The 13,005-nt window shown below is 43.8% G+C and overlaps 1 protein-coding gene and 1 long non-coding RNA gene across 3 annotated transcripts in view; one reads left to right on the top strand and one right to left on the bottom strand.

The window, feature by feature from the left end:
* The window catches only part of LOC109451576 (uncharacterized), a 420,408-nt gene that overhangs the window by 163,241 nt on the left and 244,162 nt on the right, over positions 1-13,005 (top strand). The window lies entirely within an intron of this gene.
* On the bottom strand, positions 756-4,738 carry TCHHL1 (trichohyalin like 1). Its single transcript, XM_074318762.1, is given in 2 exon segments — positions 756-4,090; positions 4,574-4,738. Coding segments are annotated over 2 exon segments (2,835 nt in total). The 5' UTR covers positions 4,712-4,738; the 3' UTR covers positions 756-1,393.

The raw sequence follows: 13,005 nt of genomic DNA on the forward strand, positions 1-13,005 counted from the left end.
AGTTTCTGTTTCCCCGTGCTCTGAATCTCACTATTAAAAACAAACAAACAACCTTTACTACTTTGATAAGTGAAACAATGATATTTAATTTGCATTTTCTTAAAGTCTAGTAAAGATTTCCTATATTTATTGGTCATCTGTGTAGCTTTTTCTGTGAATTCATTGTTTATGACCTTTGTCACTTTTATGGTCGCAGATATTTATTGCCAAGTTTCTTGCCAAAAGAGATGTTTAGTTTATGCTCTAGTACATATATTTATTTTTTGTGAATTGTCTCATGTCTCTTGCTCATTTAAGATAATTTCTTTTCTTTTCTTTCTTTTTTTTTTTAGAGAGGGATACTCATTCATGTTTGTAAGTGGAATGAAAAGGGCTGAAAATGTTGGAGGGGTAGGAAGTAGAGGAGAATTATTTTAGATTCTGGAAGAGGTGTGAGTTGAGGTGGAAGAAAATTGAGCCTAGAAGGCAGAATGCAGGGGGAGGTGGAGTATTTTGGCTTCAGGAAACGTTATGTGATAACTATTTTATTCCTTTCCTGGGTCAATTCTAAGCTCTGAGAGCAATATCCTTTAATTATACTCGTAGTTCTTTTAAGGAAACACAAATCACTAAGGAAGTTTTTGTTTCTGATCAATGTCTTCAAGGCTGGATGGAGAATGAAGGGAAAAAAATGACTCAACAAAAGATATTGATCATCAGGCTATTTAATTGTTAATTTTAATACAGTGCCCTCAGCAAACTATGTGGGTAAACATTTCGTAGACTTACTTAGTGGATGTTGGTTACAAGAGCTTCTTATGGAATCAAGCGTGCTTCAGATTTGTATCTTCTTTCTCCTTTATAATTATTCTGATTTCTTATTTGAGCCAGAAACTGTGAAAGGGCTAATATTTAATGAAAGTTTGTTGAATGAATGAATGAACCAATGGCATCGATTACTTGCACCTGGGCATGAGCATAGAGTCATGAATCTACTTTAATTGGGTGCTAGAAAGTCGTAATTATTTTAAGTTATAGTAATATCTGAGATGATTTTGAGAGGTAAAATTTGGGGATAAACTTGCGATCTGTAGGAAATGTCATGAAGCAAAACTCTCTGCATCTGTGAAGGAATAATATTTTATGATTATAAGTTCTGTGAAGTCTCGTTCCTCCAATTGCCACATTATGAAAAACCAATGAATAGTTGAGGAAATTGGAATCTGTTACAGATATGGAAGGGATTTTTCCATTTTTAGTGCCAGGTAACTTGTGATAAATTGTCTCAGGAGAAAGTCCATTTTAGCACTTGGAAGTAATATTGTACGGTATGATGTTTGTTTGGTGTGTTTGGTGGTAGCTCCCACTGCTGAATACTTTATGTTTTGCTCTTGTAGCAATTTAAGAAGGGAATTTAAAGGATTATTAATCTGCATCTGAGGTGAGTGTAGAGGGTGATCAGGACGGAAGGAGTCTGGGGCATGTCCAAGTGTACAAAGTATCTTGGAACTTCTGGGGTACCTGTAAGGACTCGTTGCTTCGTGGCACTCCCCTCTCTTTGGGGCTCTGGTTCCTCTCTGAGGGTGGTCCTGCTTTTCTTCCAAGGCCTGCGGAGCTGACATTTGCTGTGTGTCAGAGGACCCTCACCAGGCAGAGGTTCCCTGGTGTGCTGTCGTAATGCTTAGCTGTCATCGGAAAAGACAGAACAATCGGAGATGTCAGTGGTGAGCTGGTCCTTGCGGATCTCTGGGCTTGATGCCCTGGCTGTCTGACCTTGAGTTTGACATTGCCCTGCAGTTCTGCTTGTCTGTTCCAGGAGCATCTCCTGCAGGTACTCGTACAGCGGACTGGAAAGGACTGTGCCCCTCTCTGCACAGCTGGGTTCCTGGTCCCTCTGACTCCTCTCTTCAAGTGCTGACTGGGGGACTGAAGAATCACGTCCCTTCTTGGCTGGATTTTGTTGGTTGTCACCTCCCGCCAGCTCTGGGGGGCTTTCATCCTCCTCCTCCAAGGTGGCAGTTTCCTCTGTTTCAAGGAGTGTCTTGGGGGAGGCTGGACGGTCCTCATCTAGACTTTTTTCTAGAGCCTCCTGGGGCTCTGGTGCCCCATCTTCCTCATCGGTACCTGGGTGCTGGACCTTGAACTCTACCTTGCTGTCTTCCTTTGTAAGGAGCTGCATTCCGTAAAGCTGGTCAGTGACGTCTGCACTCAGGGCACCTGGGGTCTCTGTCTTTGGGGACTTTCTGTCTTCACCTCCCACCGTGGACTCCTGTGCCTCTGGGTGTCCAGCGGGCTCCACAGCTGGGCCAGGGCCTCTGGTCTCTGAGCTCCGACTTCTCTGCTCTTCTCCATCGAGCTGTTCCTGCTTCTCCGTGAGAGACTTATCCTCTCCGCCAGCAACTGTTGGCGCCACTGCCTTCTGAGTTCTGTTTCCCCCACCCAGTGCTGCCTGCTTCTGGGTGTCTGGGGTTTTATGGTGACTTCCTTGCACAGCCTCTCCGAGTGGGTCTACTTGACACTGGGACTCCCCGTGCACAGGCAGCTCACTTGTCTCTGAGCTGCAGTCACCGTCCTCTGGAGTCAGGCTGTTACAGGTTTCAGGAGACCCTTTATCACTCTGTGTGACTGTTGGCTCAGGAGCGCCTCCCTGGTGACAATCACCCTCCTTGAGTGGCTGGTCGTGAATCTTGGTGACCCTCTTATTTCCTCCTCCAGACGGGTTCTCCTGCGGTGCCATCTGCCACTTTCTTCCTCTTGCCCCAGCTGTTCCTTCTGCTGCAGCGGCACCGCTGCTGCCCCCGGGGGCGTCTGCTGCGCCTTCCTCAGCTTCTCCTGCCTTGTCTCCCTCAGCAACGGCTCCGTCCGCTCCAGCGTGATTCTGAGTTCCTCCTTCCGAGCTTAACTCTTGTGTCTTAGGAGCGTCTCCAGCGTCCCTTCCTTTGCATGGTTCCTGGAGTTCCTGACACTTCCCGCCCTGGGTTTTGTCTTCCAGGGCTGGTGGCTGAGGCTTTCGCTCACTCTCTTCCTGCCCTTTGGTTCCATGGGCCTCAGGGCTTCTCCTGTCTTTCCTTTCAGTTCCAACATCTGGTGTTTCTGAAACATTTCTGCTGTCACCTTGCATGGACAGGTCCTTTGTTTCATGTTCTTTTTCTTCTGTTGGGGATTCAGGGATGTCAGATGTCCTACCATCGTCTTCCAGGTCAGCGGGATTCTCTGTCTCAGGTGCTGTCCTGTCAGCATCTTTTCCTGGTTCTCGAGTCTTGGCTGTTCTGCTACCGTCCTCAGGACCGTTGGATTTCTGGGTCTGCAATGGTTTCCAGGCATCAGCTTGTGCTGGCAGGTCAGCACGTGCTGAACTGGGTTTATCTTTTCCTTGTAGTGGTTGTTTTCGTGTATTAGAAAATTCCTGAACACCCCTTTCTGCTGCAACTTCCTGCTCGTCAGGTGGTCTCTGAGTTGTTTCTTCTGATGGAGAAGTTTGGGTTCCCAAGTTCCCTTTCTGTTCTCCAAACTGGTCTCTTGTCTCAGCAGCACTTTGCTCCCAGGCTGGTTCATCTCCTTCCCTGGGAATCTCCTCATCTTGCCCCTCCCCCTTTGTGGGGCTGCCAATCTGTTCTGATCCAGCTTTCTGCTTGTTTGTCTCAATTTGGGCCCCTTTGGCTCCTGTTGCTGGTACATCTTGGGTCACTTCCTGGCTCTGCTCAGCTCCTTTCAGGGTCTGGTTCTCAGGGTCACTGTGCCCGGATGCTTCCCCGGGCAGTTTGTGAGTCTTGGGGTCTCGCCGTGGGTCCACCCTGTTGCACCCCATTTCCTCAGAGCCGAGCTGAGCTGATGACACTTTTCCTGAAGGAAGAACTATGTTTTCTTGAGCGGGTGGAGTTCCTTCTGTCCACTGGCCAGTTCTGCCGGTTGCCTGAAGGCCCATGTCATCTGGCTTCTCTTCTGATTCAGATACTTGACCTGGTTCTGAATTTAGTAGTGATTGTATGTCAAGGTAGCAGAGGTCCAACAGGTGGAAGATTGCAAGAACAAATTTGTCAAAACCGATAGTGCCATCACTGTCACTATCCAGAAGATTCAAGTTGCTCTCCACAGCACGAATGACATGTGGCTGCATGAAAACACAGTGACAAATCAGCCGATTTACACAGGGGCAAGTGTCTCAAGTGTCTTCACGTCTCCCAAGCGTACTCATTTTTTAACCCTATTCCTCAGGAACTAGTGAAATTTCCCCAAACAGTAAGAATTTGTTAATTTTGGATGCCATTTTTCATGAGAGAGCTATGGCTAAGAGGGGACATTTACATCACTTGTGAGTTGCATATAGATGCCTCCTGGCTCACAACTCCCCCCAAAAGCCTACTTTGCTGAAGCAATTGTCCCAGTGGTAAGGAAACCTCATTTTTCTCTGTAAGATGGGCTCAGCATTTGCATAGAGTAGGGAACTGAGACTGACAAAAGTTGTTCAAAATCAGTGCGTGCTGAGAGCTGGTAGCCAGGTGTGAAATGGGCAGGTATCACTGATACCCATCCTGCTTGGAATATGGAGAGAGGGTGTGTGGGGAAGAATTCACACAGTTCTGCGAGTCCTCACCTGGAGAACAGCCCCAAACTCGTCCTGGACGAGCCGTTTCAGGTCACTGCTGGTCAGCGTCACCTCCTCACCGTCCTCCCTGGCATACTTGTGGAATGTCTCGATTACACAGAGGACATCTTCCAGGAGCCGAGGCATGGTGACAAACTCAGGAAACTGTGAGAAGAACAAAGAAAGCTCATTTCCCAGGAGGGGTCCTTCAGGAAGGAAGTAACAAGATCATCCTTATTTCTGTCCCTCCGCCAGCTCCACCGGCACCATCTGCTCTATTCTGTCTCCTAAAATATTGTATCTGAACTTCAGGGCCAATCTGGTTTTGGACCAGATAATGTGGCGAGATCAGATCTAGTATTAGAGTCTCTTCACCCCACCCTTTGGAAAACAGTGACACTCATATGTTGAGAGAAAGCTTTATTGCAAAAAGAGGGTGGAAAAAGAACCCAAATTAAGTACTGACATGCACAAATAAAGCCAAAAGAGTGGGACTAATCCTCCAGCCTCATCTGGGGGTGTCCACCCGTTTTTTTCCCCTACCTCGGCGCAGTCTAACTTCTCAGCTTAGGAGAGTGTGGCTTTTGAAGTCAGCAAAGCTTGTAGAAGAAAGAGCAATGCCAAGAAAATCAACCACTATGAAGGCAGACCAAGGTAACTTTTTTTTTTAAACCAAGAACACAAGGCTCAGTGAATTTAGGGTAAAACAAATAAATAGAGTTCAGACCCCTCAGTCAATACCCATCATTTAAATGTATTTTCATTTGAGTGTAGGTCTGAGTTCTGTATGTTGTGAAATAGTATTCATGCCTCTGTCATACGGTTTGTATTTTTTAAAAAAGAAAATGATCGAAGAATTCCAGAAGCAAAGGATGCATTTGGGTGGCTGGAGTTCCCAGTTCAGTATCGGTAACAGTGGTCGGCTTAGCGTGTGTTTCCTCTGAAATCCGCATGGAATCTTAGAGATAAGCAAAGCAGCAGCTGAGATCCTCAGTGTACTCAGGCAGAGAGTCTGTGAGACTTACCTTGTTCTGAGTGAGAGCGAGCGGGATGTGGGATGCAGGATGCGGGGCCCGCAGGCTGTGAGCTGATGGCAGGCACCCAAACCTTTTATGGAGTCTCTAATTGCACAGTTTGGGAGGAGACACCCTCCGGGTCTAATGACCTGATTCATCACCACCAACCCATCCCCCCCTTGCCCTTCTTCAGGCTTGTCTTATTTTTATTTCCTTCTTTGGGCAGCTTCAATTAAGTCTTGGCTCAGGCTCCCTTAGAGGAAGGAGAAGGGGCATCTTGGTTCATTTACTGACTTTTGCTGGTTATACTCTTGAGGGATGTTTGGGGTGGTGTTGGCTTTTTTTTTTTTTTTAACTTAAGGACACAATTACATTTCTGTTGTACAAATCACAGGGCTGGCAGAGACCTCAGAAGTCATCTGATTCCTCTCTCTGCTCACAGGATGGACTGTATTTGATCCAGTCGGAAAGATGGGTGTCAATCATGTGTTTAAAAATAGAGGCCCCATGTAGGCATGTGACAAAAGTAGGGATACCAGTTGATTCAGGTGTGTCAATGCTCTGCTCTCCTTGCCCAGAGGCAAAGGTAGAAAATAAATCTCTTGCTGGGTGTGCCGAATTGTGCTCACTGAAGGTGTGCTATTTAAAAATGTGATTGATATGTGCTCTTTAAAGGCACTTTTATAATCCAAGGGGATTAGATACGAGCATCTGTATTACTGTGCTCTTTCTGTGAAGAGGAAAGAGACCATCAAGCTGAGGACAGGTAGGCGTGAGCCTGCGATGCTAAACGGGCAAATGTTTTTATTCCCTCCCAGATCTGGGTCCCTCTGGGAAAAAAAATAAATAAATAACAGGAGAATTAGATTCAGTTGTTTTTGTGTTTTGAGATATTTAAAAAGAGAATAGAGTATGTTTTAATACATTCCTGCCTGCTTGTAAAAGGATGTAAGACCTTGTTCTGAGCTTGCTGATAACCAAAGCAAGTATAAGGAAACCGAATGTTGGGGGCAAAATCCATGTTGATGGTTTCTGCCTATATAAAATATTTCTCAGCATTCCTCTAAAAGGGAGAAGACTTGTCCTGAGAATTGGGATTGGCATGGAAAGGTCCCTTTAATTCTGATCAGACAACATCCCCTGGATACCAACTAATTCTCTGAGATTATGCCAGGCACTGGGGTTTTCAAAGTTGAGTAATGACTCCCTGCCCTGGAACTGATGGGCTTGTCTCTTGAGAAATGATGGAAGGAAACTGAGTATGTTCAAGGCTGGCTTGAAAAGAAAGACTCAGGGGAGACGTAATAGCTGTTTTCAAATATTTGAAGGGTTTTCATGGGGATGTGGAGTGGAGTAGGAAGAGAAAGGAACAAATGTTCACTCAACACTTCTGACACGTCAGGAGCTTGCATGTGCTGTCTTAGTTAATCCTCATGGCCCTTTTAGGTAGTTATTATGCTCTTTTAACAGCTAAGGGAGTTAGGGCTCTTAGCTCTTAACTTGCCTATGGTCACGTACCCAGTAAATGGCAACACCAGGATGCAGAGTTGAAATGTCTCAAGAATATGTCTCTGAGCCCATGGTCTCTCCATTAGCTTAACTTCCTTATTCCGTGTAATGCCACAGGATAGAGCTAGAATCAATGGTTGAAACTTTCTAATAAGCAAGCTTGAGTTTCCATTAAGAACATTTTAAGGAGTAGAGTTGTCTGACAATGGGATGGGTTGTTCCTACAGTAATGAGATCCCCGTCACTAGCACTGTTCAAAAAGAGGCTGGATCACAATCTCTTCACGAGGTTGTAGGAGGGGTCCGGCCACAGCAAGAGGGAAGACTGGAGTGGCTTACAGTGAAGGGCGCAGAACTCTTCCAACTCTAAATGTCTACGATTTTACATTTCAACTCTAAATGTCTACGAGGTTACAGTTTCTATTTAGAAAGTCAAGGGTGGACTCTTGCTTGGTCTTTGAACAATGTGAGGGCTGGCTCCTTAGCTCTTTTACAGGCTTTCCTATTTTTTTCAGTGCTTACTCAAGACCGTTTAGCTAATAACCCATACTTCTGGGTGGGTAGTGACTCAAAGAGATGGCAGGAAGAGGAAGGAGATGGCTCTCTATCTAGTGGTCAAAGAACTATTTAGCCTGTTGTACAATAAACCACAAACAACTCTACCATTATGAAAGAAAAGACCCTGATTGCTCTTCCTTCTTCTTCCAAAAATATCCCTTTAATGGTCCCTCTGTGATGTCCTCTCCCTCTAACTTCGTATAGAGATAGTGAAAAAAAAAAAAAGTAGTGAAAAGAAGTTGCTCTCTATAGAACTCTACTTAAGAGCCTCTTTTTCTTCAAGGGCCACAACTCAAGTCGTGAATGAAGGCTCCAAATAAAACCCATACGATGGCTATTTTGGAAAAGATGGTTAATAAAGCAGTTTTTGACGATTTTCTATAGTACTGGAAAAGTTGGCAAGCAAAAAAGAAGACTTCAGCTTCTAGTTATGACTTCATTATCTTTTTTACTTCTCATAAAAGTAGTAGGAGTTTGTTCTGGATGATGATGGACCGAGCAAATGTATATTCTTACTGTTCCTCCTGGAATCCTCTAGAATAAAAATATACAGAAAGAAAAAAATCAACTAGAAATATGATCAGAACTGGAGGAGCATCACAACTAAGTTTTAATGAATGTGTGGCAGGTGACAAGGGGATGGTAGAATGTTTATGGTAGAAACAAGTGGAGAAAGACACAGTCCAGGATGTGTTATGAGGGAATGGTGGAGGTGAAGGCAAACCTGACCATCAGAACCTGTAGAAGCTCTGGACTCGGAATTAGCAGGCGTAACCACAGTGGGAGTGAGAAGCGGTCTTCAAACAGGGAAGCCAATTGAAAGTTTGTATCAGGAACTTCTGTTTCAGTGGTCACTCCCTCTTTCACCTAGAGCACAGAGCATAGGTATCTGGGCATATATTGCCTAATCTTCCTAGCAAAACCCCAATGGCTCTTCCCTACAGAAATTGAACAAACTTCTTAGAAATGCTAAATGTAAATTCGTTGAAGGCAGGACTCTCTCACATTTCCACTTTATCCTCAGAAGTCGAAAGAGTATCTGGACCACACTAGTTGCTCAGTTAGTATTCTTTGACTAATAAGGTATCTAGTATAGATGTAATACTCCAGGAAAACCTTCTCCATATGGAATTGGGGGGTGGGAGGTTAGATCTGCAGACTGACAGCCATTTTCTTGCAAATTGACAGGCTTCTCCATCCTGCCACAAGTTCCCCTTCAGGGAAGAGTGTTGGTGTGAAAGCAGACCTATTTATGCAAATCAGAAGACACTCAGATCTTTTTATTGCTGTAAAGAATATTTAGGCACATGAATAAATCAGCCGCATGAAAGAGAAAGAACAAGATAAATAGACAAACTGACCTCAGAGGAAATAGATATCATTCAGGAAGCAGAAGAGAAGTTAAAAACTCTAAGAGGTTAAATGAGACAAAACTGTCCTCCTCTCCATCATCTCTTCAATACATCACCAACTCTTATCGATTCTAATTCTCGAATAGGTCTCAAATATGCCCACTTTCCTTTATCCCCACTTCCATCATCCTAGCTCAGGTTATCACTGTTTCTCACGGGGAAGATTGTAATATCGTCCTAATGTTTGCTCTGCTTCCATCTTGACCCTCTCCAAACTCATTGTCCACATTGCAGCCAGAGTGATCCTCGTAAACTATCAATCTTGTTAATAAATCCCCTACTTAAAATGACAATAATTCTTTGTTGCCCTCAAGGTAAGCTGAATATGGCTTACCAGGCCCTCATAACCTCTCTGTCCTCATCTCTCTCCTTATCTCCTGGTATTCTAAGGACTTTAATTTGGACTTCCTTGAACCCACGGTGCTCTCTCACCTTTAAACATGAGTCTTTGAACATGAGTCACTCTGCCTGGAAAGATCTTTCTTTTCCTCTTAGCCAGGCTCACTTCCTACCTTTTCTCAGGTTTCGGATTAAACATCAGCTCCCTGGGGAAACCTTTTCCTGACCCTACTCAATGGAGTTAGATGCTGCTGTTCTCATAAATTCTGTACTTCTCTGATGATGGCACTTGTGGCATGATGTTCTGAAACTTGTCTGCCTCTCCCACATCTACCCATCCTTCCCCAGTCATGGTTAGAGGTGAAACCTGAGGATGGACTTGGTCAGGACCCACCTAGGAAAGCTCACGTGAGGGCAGTTTGTGAGGTGCTCCAGGGAAAGACAGAGGCATGTGTACTTGTTACATAATAAGGTGAGGGTATTATTTTCTAAGAAATAGGGTCCAAGTAATGCTAATGGGAGGAGTGAAATGGACTTATATATAGCAGAAAAGGAAGGTTCAAAAGTAAAATAATCCTCATGGTGGTGAGTTGTATTTGAATTCAAATGCTTATGAGAAAATGAGCCACAGCCTGGAATGGAGATCTCACTACACTGACCCCACAATAATACATGAGACGAGACTCCTTTCCCTTGACCTAACCCTGTATTCTCATCCCACTAAGGGCACTGACAGATGCTAACACCAGAGTTTACACCAACTCCCAGGCAGAACCAGGATCAATCGAGCAAGAAGAATCATGCACATTCAGTGATGCTCAACGGTGAGGAATTTTCACTATACAAAAAGGACTTAGGACTTTAATATTCAGAAGGGAGGGGTGGCGTATTTGCTAGGCAGTGGATGGAGGCCTTGGACAGAAAGAGCTATGAGGGTTATATTCGTTCATTCATTTGACAAATATTTATTGAATGCCTACATTATGCATCTAATTCTCACAACTCCTTGAGCCAGGTTTCTTAGCATGAAGATAAGGCTTCACAGGGACTATAGGAACTTTTGAAAACCTAGGCAAAATTTCTGAGTATGTATGTTTTCCTAGTAGATATTCCATTTATGTCATAGAGCTCTTAGACTGGAAAGAATATACAGAATAAAGAATCCCAAGTTGTAGTCTCTGTTTTCAAGGTATTTAGATATAGTTGGGCAGATGAAGCAAATTTAAAGCCAACTAAGGCAAAACATTGTAATCAGTTAATGAGTGCTAAAGATAACAGATATTTTAGAACTTCCATGAAGAGAGATCAGGAGATTAGGAAAGATTTTAGGGAAGAGGTAAGACTCAACCTGGGTCTTTTAAACTGAGTAGAAATTGTCCAGGCAAACAGGAGGGAGAGAGGCATTCCAAAGAGATAAAATTATGCCAATAAGTCTTTGAAGTAAGGACAGCATAAGATGTCCTAATGACAACACATAGACTAGTCTGGTTTGATCATGGGTTGACTCTAGAATGCGGAAGTTCTTAAATTCCAAACTGAGGATCTTAGACTTTATCTTGCAGAAAATGCCACCCATTTTTTTTTTTAAAGGGGAGTAATCACAAATAGAAATCAGATTTTAAAAAGTTTTTGTAATTTGAGTGCTTGCCATGGATGGCCTGAGGGTTCAGAAAATGATAACCTATTCAGAAATCTACTTTTGGGTTAGTTTCAGATGATTGCATGTGACTGTCAGCTCATTACTATCAAAGGGAACATGTGGTTATTACGTATTACATAAATTATAATCTTCAGCTGATTGCAATCCCAGTACAAACTGTAGCATTGCTGAACAAACTCATAATTACTATGACTGAAGGAAAATATTAGCAACGTGTAATTAGTACAGAAGACGGAGCAGAGATGGGCTCATGCTGAACTAATGGCCACTGACTTTTAGTCTGAGTGGAACCAAGTTCCAGCACTTTGTTTTCTCCTCAGAAAAGGATGGGCGTAATTCAGTGCAGGTATGAAGTTCATAAATCAGAGGGATAATGATCTTTGATAGGACTAGAGTCACAGAAAATGGGGTAGGTAAAGAGTCTTCTCCCTCAGTGAATAAACTTGGATGATAGAAAGGCACTCAGGAGAGGAATTTGGGAGACAAATAGAGGGAAGTCCAAGTCTGATCGGCTAGAAAGGAAAGATCTTTGAAGCTGGAACTAGGGTCTGACAATCACCTTCATGAGTTAATTCTTTCCTCTGTTTTCTATTAGCTAAAGGTAGAAGCTGGGGTGAGGGATTATTTGAGTTGCTTTGAGAGTTTCAGTTGAACAAGCTGAATGTGAGAATTAATTTGTTTCCAGTCCTTGGAATAACCTTGGGGATAGCTATTCCAGTCTCGTAGCTTGAAATATGAAACCATGGAGGCCCAGGAAGCTTAAGGGGCTTGGCGAGGACACACAGATAGTAAAGTGGAGGAACAGGCCAAAACGACTACTTCACTACTGTATGCATATTGCCTAGAATGCTTGGCACACAGCAGAAGCTCAATAAATATTTGTTGAATGAATAAATAAATGAACCCCAGGCTTCTTATTCCTTGTAGCATTCTTTCCACAGCATAGTAGAGATTATGACAGATTTAATAAAAGAGCATCTTTGAGTGACCAGGACTAGCTTGTACAATGTCAAAGGATAAAGGTCATTACAATACGGATAGCTTTCCCTAGCAACATAACCTCACCTTACATGGCATATTAGTTTTCTGGGGCTGTCATAACAAAGTGCCACAGAATGGGTGTCTTTCTTCTCACTGTCTCTTAGAAGTCTAAGATGAAGGTGTTGGTAGGGTTGGTTTCTTCCGAGGGCCATAAGGGGAGGGTTGTTCCACACCGCTGTCCTTGGCTTGTAAATGGCCATGTCCATCACATCATCTTCCCTCCGTCCATGCCTGTGTCTGAATTTTCTCTTCTTGTAAGGATGCCGTTCATTTTGCATAAGGGCCTACCTCTAACCTCATTTTAATTTAATTATCTATGTAAATACTACATTCTGAAGTACTGAGGGTTAGGACTTCAACGTCCTCGTGTGAACCTTCAGGGAGAATAGTTGAGCCCACAGCAGACAACGACCAGCTTTCCCATCTCAGAGCACATTAAACTCTCAGCCCCATTTCTCAGCAGCAGCCAAGGTGATGTTATCACAGCTCCCAGTTTGTAAGTCAGGCAGCCAATTGCCCAACAAGGTTCTGCCCACACACGTGTGTTATCCAGGTGGAGCAGGAGGGTTGGCGTGCCAGCATGTTCTCCTGCCAACACGTTAAAAGAAGAGCCATAGGGCAAGGGCTGGCTGACTTATTATTTTTTTTAACTACGTTATTATAACTGTGATAGAACAATACTTTGTTCTTTGGAAATCGGCTCTTTCCTCATCTTGTAAAGTGCTCTAAGAAGTCTGAAGAACTTTGATTGTTTTCCCCATAATTATTATTGTTGAACTGTAGCTTAGATGATGAGTGTCTATTTCAGGAGTATCCTGAGGCTGGCACCTGTAAGGAGGCTCTGAAAGGAATGCTCGTTGAGTGGATCCTGAGGATCCACGTTTTCTGTGAAGATCCCTAAGTAAGG

Source organism: Rhinolophus sinicus, linkage group LG14, assembly GCF_036562045.2.
Source record: "Rhinolophus sinicus isolate RSC01 linkage group LG14, ASM3656204v1, whole genome shotgun sequence".
Taxonomy (NCBI): Eukaryota; Metazoa; Chordata; class Mammalia; order Chiroptera; family Rhinolophidae; genus Rhinolophus; species Rhinolophus sinicus.